This window comes from Perca fluviatilis, chromosome 6 (assembly GCF_010015445.1).
Source record: "Perca fluviatilis chromosome 6, GENO_Pfluv_1.0, whole genome shotgun sequence".
Taxonomy (NCBI): domain Eukaryota; kingdom Metazoa; phylum Chordata; class Actinopteri; order Perciformes; family Percidae; genus Perca; species Perca fluviatilis.
The window spans coordinates 1105224-1128809 of NC_053117.1; the positions used below are offsets into that span (position 1 = coordinate 1105224).

Here is a 23586-nt window from a genome sequence, read left to right on the forward strand (position 1 = left end):
CTGTGACCGCTGCAAAGGCCCCAGACAGGTCTCACGCCCAGCTCCAACAGTTCCCAACAGGTTGTCCTATGGAGAGGGTGGGGATTGATGTTCTTGGTCCATTCCCTTGTACAGAGAAAGGTAACCGCTGCATCCTCACTGCCATGGACTATTTCACTAAGTGGCCTGAGGCGTACTGTATTCCAGACCAGGAGGCAGAGACCGTAGTGGATGCATTGGTGGGAGGAATGTTCAGCAGATTTGGGGTGCCCGAGGTCATTCACACCGACCAGGGCAGGAACTTTGAGTCACGCATGTTTGCGGCCATGTGTGAAAAGCTGGGCTCCCACAAACCCGTACCACACCCCTTCACCTGCAGAGTGATCGACTGGTCGAGAGATTTAATCGCACATTGGTACAGTAGCTGGCCATAGTGACAGCTAAACACCAACGGGACTGGGACAACCATGTGCCCCTCGTGCTGATGGCGTGTCAGTCTGCTACACAGGACTCCACCTCCTGCTCCCCTACCCATCTAAAGATTGTTTTTTTGGGCATTTTAGGCCTTTATTTGTATAGGACAGCTTAGACTTAAAAGGGGAGAGAGAGGGGGAATGACATGCAGCAAAGGGCCGCAGGTTGGAGTCGAACCCGCAGCCGCTGCGTTGAGGAGTAAACCTCTATATATGGGCGCCTGCTCTACCATGTGAGCTAACCAGGCGCCCAACTCCCCTACCCTTCTAATGCTAGGAAGGGCTGAGATGATGGTGGGAAGACCTCCCGATGACTCGGGGGTGCCGCCGGGCCAAGACTATGCTAGGAAGCTCCAGGACCACTTGGAGTCAGCGCATGAGTTCGCCAGAGACAAGCTGCAGTGTGCGGGAGCAAAACAGAAGCGGAACTATGACGTGCATGCCAGAGGGGGCATGTAATTTTGAAGTTGGGGAGTTGGTCTGGGTGTACAGTCCACAGAGAAAAAAAGGCAGGTGCCCAAAGCTGGACAGTGTATGGGTCGGTCCTTGCAGGGTCCTGGAGAGACTGGGTGAATTGGTATACAGGGTCCAGCTGCCTCCAAGAGGCAGGAAAGTTGCCCTACACCGAGACAGGCTGGCCCCCTATCGGGGTACGGCCACTCCCACAGGGGCACGTGAAACCCTGGACACGGCACAATCTCAAACCCCTCCTCAAGCCCCCCCTGGCGTCTTGAATTCCCCCTCTGACCCCCACAGAATGGACTTTTGCCCCCTTTCCCGTAGTAATGTCAGGTAACGTTAGTTGACTTAACTTAACTAAGTTTCTTTGATTTGGCGTTGGCTATGGCCCACAGTTGCCTGTGTTCAGGTCAATAATAAAACCTACAGTAAACTGGCTATAATGTCTCACCGGCTGTTATTGGGGGACGCTACAATATGTACATTGTACATACAGTGGCTGATATACTTTAAAATAAACCTTTATTATTTAAAGCCCATACATGATGATGTCCGGCACACTTATTTATTTATTTGTTTTTTGTGGGGAGGGGGGGCAAAATTGTTGCTGCATACCCCTCTGACACTGGGTAGTTGCGCCCCTGCGTAGAATCGTCAGCGTACCCCCGCAGACCCCTCTGCATCTACGACAGACTCTACGCCATAGCCTGACATGCACCTCTTGAAAAATTTAACTACATGTCGCAGTGTCGGCCGTGGATTGGTAGCGTTGCATTTCCCCAGGCTCATTTCCTGGTTCTCCTTCTCCATAACCAACATGAAATCAAGGAGAGGGTTAACTTTTCCTGCCACAGATTTCCCACCTTGGTTAGAAAAGACAGGGGAGACACTTTGTTTCTCTCACTATGACTCTAGAGTCGGCACTCGCTCCAAAGCTAATTGCTGTCACTCTCTCACTTCTCCCTCTACCATACACTCCCCCCATACACACACATGCTGGCTCGACGCACACACCAGCGCACAAGAAACTCCATGAGGTAGCTACGGCGTCGCTCCTACGGCGTCGTGACCCTTTCGGAGTTCTACATCAGGGTTGAACGTGTTTCTTTTCATCGCGGTGCATTTCACCACCAAAATGCTAGGGGATGTGTGGTTTCCCGAGGGTCAATCGCGAAACTCTGTGTTTACTTGTGCGTTGGTGTACATGCCTGGAGCCGGCATGTGTGTGTGGGGGGGGAGTGGGTGATAGAGCGAGGGAGAAAGTGAGCGACTGACGGCAATTGTCTTTGGAGCGAGTTGTGCTTTCTGACCACGGTAGAAAATCTGTAGCAGGAAAAGTTACGTTTTAATCCACCTCTGCAACCCCGGCGTCTCCTCCATAGTTCCTTCGGGATTTCAGGCTTGGCCACTGGCAGCAGCACAGGTCGACACAGGCTATCAGCTGATTGCGTGTGTAAACAATAGTCCCGCTGCCTTGTGCGTAACTCGCAGTTACAAAAAATGACCAAAATAAGAATAGAACTAAGAGAAAAGTTCAGAAGTTGACAGAAGCCATTTCAACACAGATGTTCTAAGTGACCATTAATAAAAGAAATGCACTTAAAGACAAAAAAGTGACTAAAAACACACAGTGTTACACTGTGGTACACATACACATCAGGAGCTGCTGCAACAGGCTACCGCACGACACAGCGCCATCTTGCACAGGCAAGATGGCGAGACAAAGTAGGCAAAGCATCTAAAAAAGTGATTTTTCATTTTATTTAAAGTTTAAACTTAACATCCTTACTCATTCAGTACTGCCAAGCCCTGTGACTGTAATTTAGAAATCTTATTTTTAAGTCAGCATGCATTATGTCATCCATCCATCCATTCATTCATCCATTTCCTGCTGCTTAACCAAGGCCAGGTCACAGTGACAGCAGGCTAAGCAAGGTAGTCCAGACATCACTCATTGCTCCTTACCCTATCTTTCCCACCTATGAAGGAAACACATTTCAGCCACCTACGGTATATCTTCCATCTCATTCTTTCGGTCACTACCCAAGTGTCCAAGGATGGCTGATGATTCGACCGCACAGCCTAAGGAAAAACTATTCAAGCGGCGCTCAGCTGGTACTACTCCATCCTACTGCAGTAGGTTTAGCTCCTACCCTGCCAAAGAGGGGACATTCCAAGTCCCTGGAATGAGTCTGTGATGCCAGGGCTCAGCACACCTATGTCCCTGCTTTTGCCTGCCACCCAGCTGACAATTCACTGACCCCAATGTCTATCCCTTCGGGTGGTGGGCCCACAGGAAGTTGGCTCCATGTAGTTCTTTTGAGCTGCCAGGACCGGGCACCAGACCTCCACTTCCATGTCTGGCTCCAGGAGAGGGGCCCGGTTTTCCTGTTCAGGGCAAAGTGCTGCAGATCCTTCTTGGCCAATTCATGTGGGGGGTCTGTGAATAGCTCTTTGTCTGGCACCTCCCCTGGGACCAATTTGCCTTGGGAGACCCTACCAAGAACTATTGCCCTCGACAGCATATCTCCCAGGGTCACGCATAGCCCTCCACCAAGATAAGCTGGAGATTCTCAGAGGGGTACTTATGTAATGTCCTCTATAAAAAAAGGAGCTTGAGCTGAAATTAGTTTTCCCCTTTAGTTTTGTGTCTTTCAGTTTTAGAAAATGTAATTTTATTTCTTACTCAACTGCTTTTTTTTGTCTTATTCTTTAGCAATGGCCCCACAATGGGCTCATCCAGAGAAAATGGCGACAAAGCTTCATGCTGTCCCGGCCAGTAAGACGGTGAAGTTTCGATGCCAGGCCAGCGGCAACCCACCTCCCACTCTGAAATGGTACAAGAATGGCAAGGAGTTCAAGAGAGAGCATCGCAACGGAGGCTTCAAGGTCAGTAAATTAAAAAAATATATATTTTGGAAATGGTTCCCCTCAGCTTCTTCTTCGTGACACTACACCCTCCTTAGCATTTCTTATTGAATCACTCCAAGCTCATTTGCTAGGAGCGGAGCTGTGTTAAGTGATCTCATCGCCACATTAGATCTCCACCCCTTCCCCTGGAGTAAGAAACACTTCCTGCAAGTGAAAAGCAGAGGCAAGTTTCACAGTTGACCTGAGAAACAATGCAAGAAGCCCCAAGGAAAGTTGTGCCATAACAACACCTTCAGTTGGGCAATCCTAGCCATCTGTTTGGGAGAAGGATAACATTGGCTGTCCTCATTCTGGGTATCAGTGCATCGTCTTTTCTGTAATTACATCCATGCAGCAGTACCTCTAACATGATACTTACACTGTCTGTGATATATACAATGTGTGCTGCGATAACATTATAATATCATTTTATTATAATATATAATATTTTTGGCAACGTCTTCCCATTTTCAGGCAAGCTGTATTCAAATGTGATGCTAACTGCTGATAAACTGCGAGATTATAATAGTTGATAGGACCGTTTCCTTCTGTCTCTGGATTTACTTAGCAGAGGTGTGGCAGGTGAGGGCTGTGGACCAGATTTGCTGACCAGATCTGCTGACCAGGCTGCTGTTTTTTCAGTGAAGGTGCATCAGCGGCCATGGACGTCTCTCATCCCTCCCACACTCCTGCTTTTATGGCTGGGCTTCTATTGTTCATATCGTCTGTAGGGAGATGTGCAGGAGGGAGAGAATAATGTAGACCACATGTATATGAAGCCAAGCACAACACATCTGGGAGCAGGCAGCTGGACTCCCTCATCATGTTTTTAGCTAAATGAGGGAAACTGTATGGCTCTCAGTCTGTGTTTATGCATGTTTGATGTTGCCATTGCCTTAGAGGTTCGTTGGTTAATCACACACTGCCGGTCTTGGCAGATTTATGGAAGAAAAACTTGGGGAAAAAAAGAGCCAGACATCAGTTGGGGGCAGATGTATATGAAACATGTACCCATTTACCCATTTTCCTGTGGTCTTTGTTAGGGAGGACAAAGATCCGCTGTTTTAATTATTATTATTATTATTATTATTATTACATGTCATTTAGCTGACACTTTTATCCAAAGTACAATTAAGTGCTTTCAACTGTGAAGGTTCAAACTCGAGACAACAAGTAGTAAGTGCAAGTACATTAGCTTTAAATAAGCAAAGCTACAAAGAGACATATGAAAGTGCAGATTCAAGAATTTTTTTTTTTCTCCAAGGTGTAGTCGGAAGAGATGTGTTTTTAGCCTTCGGCGGAAGATGTGTAGGCTTTCAGCCATCCTGATGTCGATGGGGAGCTCGTTCCACCATTTGGGAGCCAGGACAGTGAACAGTCTGGATTTCGTTGAGTGATTAGTTCTCCCTCGCTGTGAGGGGGCAGCAAGCAGTTTGGCTGATGCAGAGCGAAGTGTGCGGGTTGGGTTATATGGTTTGACCATGTCCTGGATGTAAGCTGGGGCTGATCCGTTCGTGGCCCTGTATGTAAGTACTAGTGTCTTGAAGCAGATGCGGGCAGCAATTGGTAGCCAGTGAAGAGAGCGGAGGAGCGGTGTAGTGTGAGAGAACTTGGGGAGGTTGACACACATGCAGGCAGGCCAATCAGGAGAGAGTTGCAGTAGTCTAGACGTGAGATGACTAGAGCCTGAACCAGAACCTGAGCCGTCTTCTGCGTTGGAAGGGGACCTATCCTTCTGATGTTATGCAGCATGTATCTACACGATCGGGTGGTTGCAGCAATGTTAGCAGTGAAGGAGAGTTGGTCATCAAGTTTCACACCCAGGTTTCTAGCAGTCTGGGTGGGGACTACCACAGAGTTGTCAATTGTTATAGTCAGGTCTTGGGTAGGAGAGCCCTTTCCTGGAAGGAAAAGGAGCTCAGTCTTGTCAAGGTTGAGTTTCAGATGGTGTGCGGACATCCAAGAAGAGATGTCAGTCAGACAGGCCGAGATACGTGCCGCTACTTGAGTTTCAGACTCAGGAAAGAGAAAGAATAGTATGGGTGTCATCCGCACGTTGCGATAAGAAAAGCCGTGCGACTGAATGACAGACCCGAGAGAGTTGGTGTACAGAGAAAAGAGGAGGGGACCCAGGACTGATCCCTGGGGAACCCCAGTTTTGAGTGGGCAAGGTTCTGAGCTAGATCCTCTCCAAGTTACCCAGTAGGTTCGGTCTGCCAGGTAAGATGTCAGCAAAGAGAGCGCAGAGCCTGAGACACCCAGATTCTGGAGTGTCGAAATGAGGATCTGGTGGTTCACTGTGTCGAAGGCAGCAGAAAGGTCCAGAAAGATGATGATGGAAGAGAGAGAGGTTGTTCTAGTGATGTGAAGCTGCTCAGTGACAACAAGGAGGGCAGTTTCTGTTGAGTGACCATCCTTGAAGCTAGACTGGTGGGGATCAAGAAGGTTGTTCTGATGGAGATAGGTAGAGAGTTGATTATGAATGGCACGCTCAAGAGTTTTAGATAGAAATGGAAGAAGGGAGAAGGGTCTATAGTTATTTACATCAGAGGAGTCAAGTGTTGGTTTTTTGAGTAATGGGGTCACTCTTGCCTCTTTAAGGGCATCGGGGAAACAGCCAGTTGATAAGGAGATGTTAATGAGATGAGTGAGGAAAGGAAGGAGGTCAGGAGCAATGGACTGGAGGAGGTGAGAAGGGATAGGATCCAGGGGGCAGGTGGTTGGGCGGGCAGAGGTAATCAAAGTAAGAATTTGATTTGGAGATAGAGGGGTGAAAGAGGAAAGAGTACTGGATGTGATGGATGGTAAGGGGATTTCAGGAGGTGTGGTGGAGAATGAAGAGCGTATGTCATCTATCTTTTTCACAAAGTAGTTGACAAAGTGGGTTGGTAGGAGGGAGGAGGTGGACTGGGGGAATCTAGCAGGTTAGAGTTTTTTGGGGTTTGAGAAAGAGGATTCAAATTTGGTTTGATAAAAAGAGCTTTTTGCTGCAGAAATAGAGGCAGAGAAGGAGGAAAGAAGAGACTGATAGGCAAGCAGATCATCTGGGTGTTTAGATTTCCGCCATTTCCTTTCTGCTGCCCGTATAGTTGATCTTTCAGCACGTACTGAGTCATATAACCACGGAGGACTTGCGAGCCTGTCGTGAAGTAAGAGGGCAGAGAGAGTCGAGAGAGGAGGATAGAGTATAGAGTAGAGTGTCTATGGCTGCGTTAGGAGGCATGAGTAAGAAAGAGTCAGATGGAGGGAGGGTAGATAGAGTATATGCCACCAGAGAAGAAGGAGAGAGTGAACGAATATTACGGCGGACAGGTAGATAACAAACATGTTTGTAACATTGGGTGCTGTCACAGGAAGAGGGAGTTGTTATGGAGGGTGTTATCTTATCATCACATCACACATCATTGACCTTGTTAGCCGTTGCCTTGAAATGAACAAAATTTGATTTATAACGAGTCATAATCGGAGAAAGCAGATGGAGAAAAATTCTTGAAAAGTTTTTGCTGTCAAACGCAGAATTGCAGTCTAGCTCCGTCTGTGTTGCCATTATTGCCTCACTACTGGCCTCGTTTATGTGAATTGGATTTGAAGGAAAACATTTTAGCTATTAATTCAAGAACTGATGGTACGATTCTTGAGAGCTGTTAAAGCGCCCATATTATGCTCATTTTCAGGTTCATAACTGTATTTTAAGGTTGTACCAGAATAGGTTTACATGGTTTAATTTTCAAAAAACACCATATTTTTGTTGTACTGCACAGCTCTCTCTCACTGCTGCAGATCCTCTTTTCACCTGGTTTCTGTTTTAGCTACAGAGTGAGACCTCTTTTCATCTTCTTCTTCTGTACTATCTTTGATTGCACTCGCACATGCTCAGTAGTTCAGATGTAGAGCATGTCAGCTAGCTAACTCTAGAGACAGTAAAAGAAAGGCTGTTTCTCCAACTTTGGTCAGTTACAAGGCAGGATTAGCTGGGAGACTTCTAAATGAGGGCACACATGTAAATAGTTCTTTTGTAGATGTATGGTTGGTGAACTTGTGTGTGTTGTAGCAGTGCTTTGCTATTGAGAATGACGTAGCATGCTACCGTTAGCATTAGCGTTAGCATGCTAATGCTAACGGTTAGCATGCTAACGAGCTAACGGTTGTGGTTAGCCAGCTCATTTCGGACTGTGACGTCACAGTCCGAGCCGATTTTGAACAGCTCACCAGGAGACTGAAGGCAGGACACATTCAGAAACCATATCTCACTCAAAACACCATGGATGGATTTTTTTCAAAGTTTGTATGTGTGTGGAAGCACCAGAGACACAAAAGAACACCCCAAATCCCAGAAAAAGTGATTTTTTCATAATATGGGCACTTTAAGTGCTTATTCTTAACGTTTCTATCGTAACTAAAATAACCTGCAGTGATAGATTTTGTGTGTCAGTAAAGAACGAACACATTATGAATCTGTGCACACAGCTATGGTTTCACCTGCTCTTCCTCATACTTTAAACTGTATGCCTGGAGTTTGATCTGGGTTGTATGGTTTTTGTTTTTGGTGATCAATTGCTGTTTTATACGCCCGCCACTGTAACCTTGGCTTTCCCCCCCTAAACTTTTAGGTCCGTGACCATGTGTGGACCCTCATCATGGTATCTGTAGTACCCTCTGACAAGGGAAACTATACCTGTGTGGTAGAAAATCAGTACGGCAGCATCAATCACACCTACCAGCTCGACGTAGTCGGTAAGTGTTGACTGTAGTCATGTTGTCTGTATGTTAAACCATGATTTATTTATTTTTTGATCATGGTTTTATCACCTGTTGACTAGGCATGAGGCTCTAGTCTTTTTTTTCACAAATGTCTCCTACCAGATTAACCCGTCAAATGCAATCGTCACAAAAGCACAGGGACATTTTTTTTGTCAGCCATTTCATAAATAAAGTCTGCTTACTTGTGGCTTGAGTGATGGATCCATGTCGAGTAGAGAAGTGATTACTCCTCTAGGACCTGCCCTGGGGCTCGCTCTTACACCACTGGTTCTATAAATCACGGTCCCACTTCCTCCGTCGCTGTTGTCCCCTGGGCTCCGGCTGACCTCAGTAGAGGTCCAGACCCTGACGAGCAGTGCTATCGCTTCAGTGAGGGGAGAGTTTGGTCACAAGTGTTTGCTGATTGCCCAAGAATGTCTTGCTGAAAAGCCTGGACATTTGACATTCTGCCAGATTCTTGGCTTGTAGGTTTACTTTGGAGAGTTATCAGTCATTAAAATGGAGCCGCAAGAACATTATATTTCACAGAAGCGGCTCCAGATCAGATGCTTAACTTGCTGTTGTGGCCAGCTCTTACACAAGTAGCACATAGCCGGGGAAATAGCTGCTTTAATTCTCCATACGAGAAATGATGGTCTGTAATTTACACCGTATCCGATACTATTTTACAGGGGACCTTGTTTGCCATCTGCCCCCGGCCATTTCCAGTAACAAAGGCCTGGACGCAACGGTGGTTTTACTTGGCTTAGGTTCAGTCAGCTGTGTGTACTTTTGAATTATTGCACGTTTGTCTCTATATATTACGTCGTTGCTTCACTGCTTGCCTAACATCTTCTAAACTAACATCCGTGTACGTTTTGGTTGTGTTGCAGAGCGCTCTCCCCACAGGCCAATCCTGCAGGCTGGCCTGCCAGCGAATCGCACCGCAGTGGTGGGCAGCGACGTGGAGTTTGAGTGCAAGGTGTTCAGCGACCCTCAGCCTCATATCCAGTGGCTGAAGCACATTGAGCTCGACGGGAGCCGAGTTGGTCCAGATGGTTTACCGTATGTCCGTGTCCTCAAGGTAGGAGCTTTCTCATATCAGTCATACTGCAACAAGCCAGTTTAAATTATTTGTAATGCTAAACCGAAAATGGGACAATTTGGATTATATATGGTCCTCTGTTGCTATGTCAGCTCTTTTCTTAGAGTACTTTCTGTCGGGGAAAGTTTTTTTTTTAAAAAAAAAATTATTTTTTTTTTTTAAAAAAAAAATATGAAAAAAAAAAAAAAAAAAAAAACAAAAACACCCCCCACGCCCCCACCCTGATATTTAAAAAAAAAAAACACTAAAAAAAAAAAAAAAAAAAAATGTAATCACTAATGACTTTCTATACCATAATAACAACCAATAAGAGAAGAACGCGCCGCAGTAGAATAGTATTTAAACAGTTTAGACAAAGGATTCGAGGCACATTTTGCGGAGTTTTCAGAACGAAGCAAACTGTTGCCCACAGCTGTGTATTCCTGTACCCTTTTTCTGCCTTATTGCTTGTAAATAAATCTTGAACAGAAGGAGAGAAGTTGTAGACTTTTTATCTGAAGTTGGAGTGACTTTTTTACCTTCCTCTCAATAAACGAACACGCTGACACAACCTAACCAGCTCCTCCACTAACAGATACTGGAGTCCTCTGCAGGGGCTCTCGGTGGTACTTTCCTGGCAGATGGTGTTGGATCGAGGAGGAGAACGCTCCTCCATCCCCTTTCTCTTTCAGCATCCTTTACTCATGGTTCCCTTTCCCCTCTTGGGCCTCTTGTTGGGTCTGCTTCCTCTGTTATTTTCTAGACCGCTGGCCTTAACACCACGGACAAGGAAATGGAAGTCCTCCAACTGAGAAATGTGTCTTTTGATGACGCTGGGGAGTACACCTGCTTGGCGGGCAATTCTATCGGGTTCTCTCATCACTCTGCATGGTTGACCGTTTTTGAAGGTATCAGTGGTTCTGTCTCTCTCCTATATTTCCATTGTTTCCCTTTTCCAACTCCAGCCTGGCTGTCTACCTTCACATTTGCCAGAAAGAAAGTCTTGTCCGACTCCAGTGTGTGATACATCCTAAACGTACATTGACTTATCTAATAGAAATTGTATTCATGCTTTATTTGCTTGATTGCAAATGAGACTGTTTTTGAAAATATATAAATCTAAAAGAAAACCTAAACACACTGTCCATTAGTTACAGATTCAGCATGTGACCCATCAGACAATAATCTGGTCCTGGTAATTGTTGTGATCTGTGTTGCGCTGCTGCTTGGCATCATCATGTGCTTCCTCATATGGATCATCATTAAGGTAGTGTGTGTGTGTGTGTGTGTGTGTGTGTGTGTGTGTGTGTGTGTGTGTGTGTGTGTGTGTGTGTGTGTGTGTGTGTGTGTGTGTGTGTATTTGATTGTACATGGCTATGACTCACAAATTCTGCTGGAATCTTGGGGGTTTTCCATGTTCCTATTATTCTTAACAGTACTCAACTGATAAACACACAGTCAAATCATTTGTGGAATTTATTATTTCACTTTAGAAGCTGAGGTTAGTAGTTATATACTGTGGCTAAAATGGCGCCGGAAGTTTTGGGGTCCTCAGCAATACTTTTCAACCATCTATGCTATTATAGCCTAATAATAATGTTTGACGTAACTTTAGACCAAATGCATTAAAACATGAATACATTTTTTAGTTTCTGACTCTGGGGAAAAATGATGGGGAAACAGCAATGTAGAACTAAAAAGCAGTTTTTTTAAAACTTTAAAGTACATAAGTACTACATGTACAAAGGTGTAGCAATGATGTATAAATGGTTATGAAGAATCCCAAATAAAAACTAATAAGGATAGAATCTAAATCTAAGCAGTTCTCAATTAAATGTAATTACAGAAATAGTGACAGACTTTGATTACAAATATTCAAGTTTCCCCACCACGCCCCTGTGTCTTGAGTTGAAGGGTGTAAAACCTAGTTAAACTTGTCTATGAAACCGGAAGCAGAAGTCAGAAAACCGTTATATCCGGAAAATGTAAATCAGAAACCGGAAGTTAGAAAACCGTTATATCCGGAAAATGTAAATATTGACCGGAAACAGGAAATCAGAAACCAGAAATCAGAATACATTTATATCCTGAAAATGTAAATAGTGGCCGGAAGAGTGTGTGTCCATGAAACCGGAAACAGAGGGGTTTGGGTTAAAAACTAGTTAAACGTCTTAAACCATCCTACAGGGTGTGTCTTTTTCCTGCTATTAAAATTTCCCAACTATTTTCCTCACTAAAAGAGCAACGTCAGTACCAAAGAACCTTTTTACTTAAATCTTTGTTGGAGCAGAGAGTGGTTGTAGTATAATTAATGTGATAAAGGGGGAAGTTGGAAACATCTGTGTAAAGTTTTGGGGTCCTAGCAATACTTTTCAACCATCTATGCTATTATAGCCTAATAATAATGTTTGACGTAACTTTAGACCAAATGCATTAAAACATGAATACATTTTTTAGTTTCTGACTCTGGGGAAAAATGATGGGGAAACAGCAATGTAGGAGCCTAAAAAGCAGTTTTTTTTTAAACTTTTTTAAAGTACATAAGTACTACATGTACAAGGTGTAGCAATGATGTATAAATGGTTATGAAGAATCCCAAATAAAAAACTACATAAGGATAGAATCTAAATCTTAAGCAGTTCTCAATTAAATGTAATTACAGAAATAGTGACAGACTTTGATTACAAATATTCAAGTTTCCCTGGGAGCCGCCTGTGTCTTGAGTTGAAGGGTGAAAACCTAGTTAAACTTGTTACAATCTACTACAGGGGTGTTTTGTGACTGCTTTGTTTCAAGGGGGCCAGCTTTTATTTCTTTTCTTCATTTTATTTTTTTTTTTAACTTTTTAAAGTACATAAGTATTGCATGTACAAGGTGTAGCAATGAGGTATAAATGATTATAAAGAATAACCGATATAAAACGACATAATGAATACTGTAATCTGTGATCTATCTCTTCATACATTGTAGGCTATTCTATAAGATCTTTTATTGATAACTTATGTAATAACTAATGTAATAATATAATAATGTTGTTAGATATAACTTCAGACCATATACATAAAAAAAGATCTGTCCTCAGACATTTTTTAGTTTCTGACTCTGGGAAAAAATGGGGAGAAACAGTACTGTAGGAGCCAAAAAGTAGATTTTGTTTATATTTTAACAACAATAGTTATTATTTTAAGACTTTGTTCATAGTTCTGATCCGCTGATTTTGATTGACAGCTAGGCCACTGATTGACAAATAGGCTGCACCATTTGTGAATGGGGTATAATTAATGTAATAAAGGGTAGTTGGAAACATGAGTGCATAGTTTTGGGGGTCCTAGTTTTAGTAGAGACCAAACGTTTTTTTTTTAACCATCTAGTCATCCTGTTCATCTTATTTGATGTTTACCAAAAATACTGGTATCGCTGATCTATCTCTTCATACATTGCAGGCTATTCTATAAGATCTTTTATTGATAACTTATGTAATAACTAATGTAATAATTGTCCAATCCATTCACTGGTCCTCCCCTGAAACAGTTTCAGTTTCCCTGGGGAGCCCCGCTTGTCTTGATTTAAAGGGTGTAAAAAACTAGTTAAACGTGTTAAACCAACCTACAGGCGGGGGTGGGTCTTAATTTGAAAGGTATAAGGGTCCGTGTTCTGACAGTCTTTGTGACTGCTTTGTTTCAAGGAACCAACTTTTAATTCTTTTCTTCATTTATTTTTGTTTTAACTTTTTAAAGTACATAAGTACTACATGTACAATATGTAGCAATGAGGTAGAAATTATTATAAAGAATACCAGATATAAAACTACATAAGGATGGAATCAAAATCTTAAGCAGTTCTCAACTAAATGTAATTACAGAAATAGTTAGTCTTTGATTAAAAGTGATTCAAGTGGCTAAGTTGGCATCCCTGTAAGACTCAATGTACTTATCATAGGTTTCAGCCCATGGGATGGTTGTGAATGTGACCTTTCATCACATCTCTCAATAACGAATAACTTTTTAATTATAACATCTAAAGCATGTGAAATATACACCCTATCTGAATATTCAGTCATTTATTTTCCTTGTATCAGGTCTGTCTGTATGGGTTTTTACTCTCTAGCTGTAATGCAAATAAAAAACAAATATAACTTCTTATCCAAATGCCTTGTGTTACACTGTGCTCTCTTGCTACCTTTAGGGAGACAAAAAGCAAATAAGTGACAAGATATTGTTGTCGGAGTTCTTCCGAGTACTACTTAATTTGAGTGGAGACATTTCCCCTTTTTACTTTTCGTGCACAAGTGCTGTCCTCTTAAACTTGTGAAATCCTAAGTGTTAATGGCACTTAGGGCTTCTTATCGCCTTCTTGTCAAAAACCTTGCAATGCGTTATAACTACTTCTTAAAATTAGCAATCATGGAGAAACAATTATATTACAGTGTGACATGTTCTGCTAATAGCTATGTTGCATTTTTGTATTAAAGATAAACAAATTAGCCATGTTTCTATTTCTGCTGATGAATAAACTCAAATAGGATAAAACTGAAAAACTTAAAATGTTTTACCTAACTCACATATCTCTTGAAAATATTTGACATACCGTGATACAGCAACTTAACAATGCCCAGGTAGAGGTACTATAAAATCGCCAATATCAAATATTCACAGCACACACTGGGGCATTAAGGTAATTGATATTCACAACTTCTTCAAACAAATCATCATATTCAAAGAAAGCGGTTTTACTTTGGCTTCAAGGAAGTTTTCAACAATAAACATCACAAAGTGCAGTAACAAATAACAGAAATGTAAATGTTTTTAATATTGGTCTAATTTTTGTGTAACTACATACTTTTACATGTTTAAAGCTTTCAAATGGACATTGGAAGAGCGACTTGACTTTTTTTTTTGCTGGACACTTTCATGTGCAAACTAATTTGGCTATTGACCCGCTGGATGGGGTATGTGAGTGTCGGTTGTACTAAAAGACAGACAGCTAGAGACAGCTGCTCATTTATCCTTGTAAGTACATTTTGTTTTTAAATCTGTTTTTCGCTAGCCAAAATTAATAACCAATTAATATTACAGTTAACCAGAATTACATATGCACCTTGCAAACCATGCTAGATAACCACCAGGTCCTTATTGCAAAACTGTCTTATTTTAATGTCTCCCCGTTAGCAACAAAATGGATTGGGTCGTATCTAACTGGTAGAGAACAATATGTTTCTGTGAGCGGTTATCATTCATCAGCTCTTAGCTTTTGCACAGGGTTACCACAAGGATCGATACTTGGCCCGCTTTGTTTTAGTTTATATATTAATGATTTGCTGTTTGTTTTGCCCTGGAGACCAAACACTAATGTATCACGGACTCGTAGTAGTATCATGCCAAGACAAAACATCTGGCTGCTGCCAAACTTACCACAGCCATGGATCAGATCACCCGATTGGTTAATCGTTCCATACCTTCAATGTACCTTAATGTAAATAAAACTGTAGGAAATGTTTTTCACAAAAGACAATGTAACACTGTGGCAAATGTAACCATCTCAGGGCAAAACATTATGATTGTGTCACAATTTTAAAGTATCTGGGCATTATTATCAACTCTAATCTTGCTTTTAAAGCACATATTAAGAAAGTGTACAATAGGGTAAAAGTTTAGTCTAGCAAATTTTAAATATATTAGTAATGCCCTAACTTTTTAATACTGCCAAATTATTTATGGATGCTATGATTATGCCACATCTACCATATTGTCTGACAAGCTGGGGACAAACTAACAGCTCATCATTAAAGCCACTGGCTACTCTTTGCAAGAAAACACTCAAAGTTTTTGGAGGAGCAGAAGACCAACAGCTCGCATCACTGTATTATCCTTAATAACACGTAAACTGTTGAGCAGGGAAGATTTAATTAAATACAAAAAGACATCTGTCTGGTGTACAACATTCTGCATAACACAGCTCCTACTCCTTTGAACCCTTTCATATACACAACGTGCGCAACAGCAGTCAGATCACTAGAATCACACGCCACGGTGACCTTCTAATTCCATTTCAGGAAAAAGTACATTTGGCCAATTATCATTTTCTGTTACGACATTACAAAACTGGAATTCATTGCCCACTACAATCAAGATATATACATACATATTCCACCTTTACAACACACCTTAACCCTTGTGTTGTCTTCCCAGTGGTCCAAGAACAAAGTCGTTTCAGGGTCAAATTTGAAAATATCATGGTCAATAAACCTATTTTTATACGACATTATCACTGCTAACAAAATAATAAATAAAAGCGTAAAAAAAACAGTAAAAGTCCGCAGCTCAAGTTGCCAAACACTTACCGATCAAATCACAGTAAAAACCTTATATTATTTTACAGGAAAAATCTTTTTTTAAAATACAGACATTTCCTGTAAATATTTTTTTATATTTTTACAGTCTATAGTGTGGAATAAAAACAAATTCTTGTTATAAAACATTTCTAGAATGTTAAACAAATGAATAAATCTTTATCAAAACTAAGACATATTGCAGAAATACCTTAAAATTATATAATTTAAATGAAAACTGCTGTTTTTCATACGGTTTTCTTTAGTAAATTCACAAGATTATCAATCCATCCCCAAGAACTCCCCAGTTAAAGTACAAATTTCTGGATGTAAAAACACACAAAAATTATGTAAAATGAGTTTCAAATACCCTCCTTTAGGCGTTTATTTTCTGATTATCCAGTCTATTTACCGGGAAATTCCTGTTTAATACTAGTTATTTTACTGTACAAAAAAGAGAAGATAATGGGATAATACCTTCCAGAAACATTGTAATAATAGTCAGTACTTTATATAAACAATACTTGAGGAGTTATTTACAAGCAACTCTCCAATATATCTACATACTTTTACCATTAATGTATGTTGTTTACTTTAAATAAACATAAATTTATAGTTATAAAAGGCAACTCTCCAATATATTTACATACTTTTACCATTAATGTACGCGTTGTTTACTTTAAATAAACATTATTTGACAGTTATAACAAGCAACTAGCCAATATATCTACAGACTGTACCTCATTATTGTATTAGGGGTTTTACATTATATAAACTGTTTCTTTATAGTAATTACAAGCAACTATTTTTTTGTAGTTATAAAAAGCAAATATCCAATATATACACATAGTTTTTACCATTATTGTATGGGTGTTCACTTTATATAAACATTATTTGACAGTTATAACAAGCAACTAGCCAATATATCTACAGACTGTACCTCATTTATTGTATATGGGGTTTTACATTATATAAACTGTTTCTTTATAGTAATTACAAGCAACTATCAATATATATATATATATATATATATATATATATATATATATATATATATATATATATATATATATATATATATATATATATATATATATATCACATACTTTCGATTTATATATGAGGGTTACTTTATATAAACATTGTTTTATAGTATTTTAAAAGCAACTATCTTGTATATCTACAGAATTTTCCTCATTGAGAGTAGGGGGTTTGCTTTATATGAAAATTTGATTTTGACAGGTAATAACAAGCAACTCTCCATTATATGCACATACATGTTTATTTTATATCAACTTTGACAGTAATAGCAAGCAACTAGCCAATATATCTACAGACTTTTCTTATAAAGTGCATGGGAGTTTACTTCATGAACATTATTTTACAGTAATTACTATTACTAGCCAATGCAATATGTTCACAACTTCCTCATTAGTATGTACAAAACCCAAAGAGCTATGTAAAAGTGCATTTGCATCAACTACTTTTGCACTTAATAAATATATAAATTTTTCTGCTGACATTGTACAGCATTGTCCAATCCATTCACTACAGATCCCTATTTGAGATGTATGAGATTTTTAAGATGTATCATAACCGAGAAGTTATCCAAAAAGTTCACATATGAATAAACTTATGGATAACACTGTTTTCTACATTTCTTTGTAAAACAAGCAGTAAATGGTAATTTTATGATACTTTCTGGTTATGATACATGGTAAGTTTGGCAGCAGCCAGATGTTTTGTCTTGGCATGGCGCCTATATCACGGTTAGTAGTCCACGCGCTACATTAGTGTTTTGGTCTCCAGGGCAAACCAAACAGCAAATCATTAATATATAAACTAAACAAAGCAGGGCCAAGTATCGATCCTTGTGGTGCCCTGTGCAAAAGCTAAGAGCTGATGAATGATAACCGCTCACAGAAACATATTGTTCTCTACCAGTTACATACGACTCAATCCATTTTGTTGCTAACGGGGAGACATTAAAATAAGACAGTTTTGCAATAAGGACCTGGTGGTTATTTAGCATGGTTTGCGAAAGGTGCATATGTGAATTTTTGGTTAACTGTAATATTAATTGGTTATTAATTTTGGCTAGAGAAAAACAGATTTAAAAAAAAAATGTACTTACAAGGATAAATGAGCAGCTGTCTCTAGCTGTCTGTCTTTTAGTACAACCCGGACACTCACATACCCCATCCAGCGGGTCAATAGCCAAATTAGTTTGCACATGAAGGTGTCCAGCAAAAAAAAAAAAGTCAAGTTACTCTTCCAATGTCCATTTGGAAGCTTTAAAAAAAAGTATGCAGTTACACAAGAAAAATAGACCAATATTAAAAACATTTACATTTCTGTTATTTGTTACTGCACTTTGTGATGTTTTATTGTTGAAAAACTTCCTTGAAGCCAAAAAGTAAAACCGCTTTCTTTTAGATATGATGATTTGTTTGAAGAAGTTGTGAATATCAATTACCTTAATGCCCCCAGTGTGTGCTGTGAATATTTGATATTGGCGATTTTATAGATTACTCTCACTGGGCATTGTTAAGTTCGCTGTATCACGGTGTATGTCCAAAATATTTTCAAGAAATATGTGAGTTAGGTAAAACATTTTAAGTTTTTCAGTTTTATCCTGTTTGAGTTTATTCACCAGTAGAAATAGAAACATGGCTAATTTGTTTATCTTTAATACAAAAAATGCAACATAGCTATTAGCAGAACATGTCACACTGTAATATAATTGTTTCTCCATGATTGCTAATTTTAAGAAGTAGTTATCACACATTGCAAGGTTTTTGACAGAGAAGCATAAGAAGCCCTAAGTGCCATTAACAAAGCGCAGATTTCACAAGTTTAAAGAGGACAATTGTTCACAAGTAAAAGGTAAAAGGGGAAATGTTCCACTCAAATTAAAGTAATTTTCGTGAAGAACTCCGACAACAATATCTTGTCACTTATTTGCTTCTTTTTTTGTCTCCCTAAAGGTGCAAGAGAGCACAGTGTAACACAAGGCATTTGGATAAGAAGTTATATTTGTTTTTATTTGCATTACAGCTACAGAGTAAAAACGCCATACAGACAGACCTGATACAAAGGGAAAATAAATGACTGAATATTCAGATAGGGTGTATATTTCACATGCTTTAGATGTTATAATTAAAAAAGTTGTCGTTATTGAGAGATGTGATGAAAGGTCACAGTCACAACCATCCCATGGGCTGAACCTATGATAAGCACATTGAGTCTTACAGGGATGCCAACTTAGCCACTTGAATCACTTTTAATCAAAGACTAACTATTTCTGTAATTACATTTAGTTGAGAACTGCTTAAGATTTTGATTCCATCCTTATGTAGTTTTATATCTGGTATTCTTTATAATAATTTCTACCTCATTGCTACATATTGTACATGTAGTACTTATGTACTTTAAAAAGTTAAAACAAAAATAAATGAAGAAAAGAATTAAAAGTTGGTTCCTTGAAACAAAGCAGTCACAAAGACTGTCAGAACACGGACCCATATACCTTTCAAATTAAGACCCCACGCCCTGTAGGGTGGTTTAACACGTTTAACTAGTTTTTACATACCCTTTAAATCAAGACACAGGCGGGGGCTCCCCAGGGGAAACTGAAACTGTTTCAGGGGGAGGGACCAGTGAATGGATTGGACAATTATTACATTAGTTATTACATAAGTTATCAATAAAAGATCTTATAGAATAGCCTGCAATGTATGAAGAGATAGATCAGCGATTACAGTATTTTTGGGTAAACATCAAATAAGATGAACAGGATGACTAGATGGTTAAAAAAAACGTTTGGTCTCTACTAAAACTAGGACCCCAAAAACTATGCACTCATGTTTCCAACTACCCTTTATTACATTAATTATACCCCATTCACAAATGGTGCAGCCTATTTGTCAATCAGTGGCCTAGCTGTCAATCAAAATCAGCGGATCAGAACTATGAACAAAGTCTTAAAATAATAACTATTGTTGTTAAAATATAAACAAAATCTACTTTTTGGCTCCTACAGTACTGTTTCTCCCCATTTTTCTTCCAGAGTCAGAAACTAAAAAATGTCTGAGGACAGATCTTTTTTTATGTATATGGTCTGCAAGTTATATCTAACAACATTATTATATTATTACATTAGTTATTACATAAGTTATCAATAAAAGATCTTATAGAATAGCCCACAATGTATGAAGAGATAGATCACAGATTACAGGATTATTTACATTGTATTGTTTTTTATATGGGTTATTCTTTATAATCATTTATACCTCATTGCTACACCTTGTACATGCAATACTTATGTACTTTAAAAAGTTAAAACAAAAATAAATGAAGAAAAGAAATAAAAGCTGGCCCCTTGAAACAAAGCAGTCACAAAACACCCCCTGTAAGTAGATTGTAACAAGTTTAACTAGGTTTTACACCCCTTCAACTCAAGACACAGGCGTGGCTCCCAGGGGAAACTTGAATATTTGTAATCAAAGTCTGTCACTATTTCTGTAATTACATTTAATTAAGAACTACTTAAGATTTAGATTCTATCCTTATGTAGTTTTTTATTTGGGATTCTTCATAACCATTTATACATCATTGCTACACCTTGTACATGTAGTACTTATGTACTTTAAAAAAGTTTAAAAAAAAACTGCTTTTTAGGCTCCTACATTGCTGTTTCCCCATCATTTTTCCCCAGAGTCAGAAACTAAAAAATGTATTCATGTTTTAATGCATTTGGTCTAAAGTTACGTCAAACATTATTATTAGGCTATAATAGCATAGATGGTTGAAAAGTATTGCTAGGACCCCAAAACTTTACACAGATGTTTCCAACTTCCCCCTTTATCACATTAATTATACTACAACCACTCTCTGCTCCAACAAAGATTTAAGTAAAAGGTTCTTTGGTACTGACATTGCTCTTTTAGGGGGGAAAATAGTTGGGAAATTTTAATAGCAGGAAAAGACACACCCTGTAGGATGGTTTAAGACGTTTAACTAGTTTTTAACCCAAACCCCTCTGTTTCCGGTTTCATGGACACACACTCTTCCGGCCACTATTTACATTTTCAGGATATAAATGTATTCCTGATTTCTGGTTTCTGATTTCCTGTTTTTCCGGTCCAATATTTACATTTCCGGATATAACGGTTTTCTAACTTCCGGTTTCTGATTTACATTTTCCGGATATAACGGTTTTCTGACTTCTGCTTCCGGTTTCATAGACCGCCCACTTCTATCTCGCCATTTTAGCCACAGTATATAACTACTGAGGTTTATTGTCAGAGTCACTTTTTACACAATATAATGCTGCAAAGCTGCAGCGACCAAGGTATTTCTTAGAATGTTGAATCTGAATTCTGTTATTCTCTGTGTGTGTGTGTGTGTGTGTGTGTGTGTGTGTGTGTGTGTGTGTGTGTGTGTGTGTGTGCGTTGTTAAGGTAGTGTGGAAATATTTACATTATCATTTGGTCTTCAGTGTGTGGTGCTGTTGAATTGTATTAAATGAAATGCTGGTATTATACAATACAGTTCAACAGTACATACATGTGGTGTAGCCACATATAAACAGTATATATAAGTTGATATAAAGTATAATATATGATGATATAAATGAAAAAAGGAGAATGTGTAACTTTCAAATGTCACTTTTTATACGAAACAATCTAAACAAAAAAAGCCTCAAAAGAGAAGTTGCAAGAAAGATACTGAATAATAATCCTACTACTTATTGTGTAATAGCCCTACATCTAACATGTTGAAAACAATATCTGTTGTTACCAGACCAAAACCACCAAAAAGGAAACCGAGGAGCGTCCCCACCAATCATGTTTATGAGGACAATCAGACGCTAAAGATGTCAGCCCACCAAGCAAGCAACCTGAAACGCCACAATCTCTGTGCACCACTAAGTCACAAGTTATGCATGTGAAGCAATGTTGCAACTCAGCATGGTCTCTCTCTCTTCTCTTAGGCCCTATTTGTGTCTGGCTGAAAGACAGTTAAATAAAGTCTATGAAAAAGGTACAACATGGGAATACCTGCACAAAAATGCATAACACAACCCTGAAAGTATAGAGAAGTACAAATGTCTTGACAAGAAATTAGAACTGGATTGTACAGACATGAGGCCCTGACATGTCTTTTTAATTTGGGCAGGACACATTATAATAGGTTGCCTTTATCCCTATCTTAGCGAATTGCATAGTCAGCTAATAACATGGGTGTGCATCATGGTCATGAAAATGGTGCCATTTAGTGCCCGTCAAACTTAACTTGTTTAATCATTTCTGTTAGGTTAATTTGGAACATTAAACGCGATTTCACTTTGTTGTATATGAGAGGTTGTAGTGAGCTCACTTTTGCTGCTAGGATGAAGACTATGGTATTGAACAGGAAAACATCAGGCATGCATTGCACCAAATTTAAACAAAAGTTTAACCAAAAACTCTAGCTTGCACTTTCTGTCTGTCTTCCATCAGAGTGCAGTTTTTCCTTGTCTTTCATGTTTGCATTTACTATTGTGGAACTGGCAAAGACCTGGTGGTTGGTTGTGAAAGAGAAACAGAGAAACTTTCCTACTTAATCCTACTTCCCCAACATTAAATTTGCTTACATTATATTTGATTAGTTATAAGTTATAGTATATAGTAACTAACACTCTCAGTGTAGTTTTGGTATAGGCCCACAATATATCTAATCCCCATGTTCAGGTACAGCAAGTAGCCTACTGTTATGGTTTTGGTGTCTTGTCTTATTTTGGTGGTCTGTTTTGTGCTCTGTTTCCTGTTTTATTTTGTAGTCTCTGGTTTTCTGTCTTGTCTTGTCCACTTTACTTCCGGTCTTGTGTTTCCCTCCTTTTGTTGATTGCTCTGCCCTGCCTAATGTGTTTCACCTGTTTCCCAGCCCTTGTGTCACCTGTCTTGTGTTATCTCTTTAGTCTGTGTATTTAGTCTTGGTGTTCCCCTTGTCCAGTGTCAGATCATTGTTTGTGTTTGTGTGTTCCTGTCGCGTCTCCCGGTGTCCGGTTTTTTGCTCTTGTTTTTTATGGACTATTAAACCCTCCACCTCTACATTCTCCTGCCTGCCTGCCTGCCTCTGCATTTTGGGTCCACTATTCCCTACTCCTCCCTGCTACACCTGACATAATGATCTGAACATCATGGACCCAGCGGAGAAACTTCTTTTCACCAAGAAGGTGTTGGAATTTGGCTTGACTGTGCAGTGTTTGCTCTGCTCTGAGCCAGACCGGCACCCTCCTCTCCTGGAGAAGCTCGCCATTCAGCGACAGTGGTTGGCAGAGGCCTTGGGTGAGTCACTTTGTTCCCCACCTGGAGGAAGTCAAGCTTCGTACTGAGGCGTTTTCTACAAGCCACCCCCAGTGACTCACCCACCACCCGCCTGCCTCCTCCCCAGTCGGCCAACACGGCCAGCCGTGCCGGTGTGCTTTGTGTCAGCCCGCCTGCCACTTTGCCAGCTTCCCCAGAACTCTTGGGAGACTGCTCAGGCGCTACCCGGTCAGCGTATGCCCCCAACCACAAAGCAGTCCTATGACGGAACCCCGCCGCCGCGTCTTCACGGGGACCCGTGGA

The 23586-nt window shown here is 40.0% G+C and overlaps 1 protein-coding gene across 1 annotated transcript; it reads left to right on the top strand.

The window, feature by feature from the left end:
- The first annotated feature begins 740 nt into the window (after positions 1-740).
- Positions 741-21861, top strand: LOC120560446 (fibroblast growth factor receptor 1-A-like). The gene is made up of 8 exons (XM_039802986.1): positions 741-907; positions 1005-1102; positions 3628-3800; positions 8432-8555; positions 9455-9645; positions 10409-10553; positions 10797-10912; positions 21779-21861. The coding sequence occupies exons 1-8, from the start codon at positions 741-743 to the stop codon at positions 21830-21832; spliced, it is 1068 nt and encodes a 355-aa protein (XP_039658920.1). The 3' UTR covers positions 21833-21861.
- Positions 21862-23586: the final 1725 nt, after the last annotated feature.

Coding starts and splice junctions, on each gene's coding strand:
- LOC120560446 (XM_039802986.1), top strand. CDS start 741: ATGATGGTGGGAAGACCTCCCGATGACTCGGGGGTGCCGCCGGGCCAA. Junction 908..1,004: donor GTGCATGCCAGAGGGGGCAT/GTAATTTTGAAG, acceptor CGGTCCTTGCAG/GGTCCTGGAGAGACTGGGTG. Junction 10,913..21,778: donor TCATATGGATCATCATTAAG/GTAGTGTGTGTG, acceptor TGTTGTTACCAG/ACCAAAACCACCAAAAAGGA.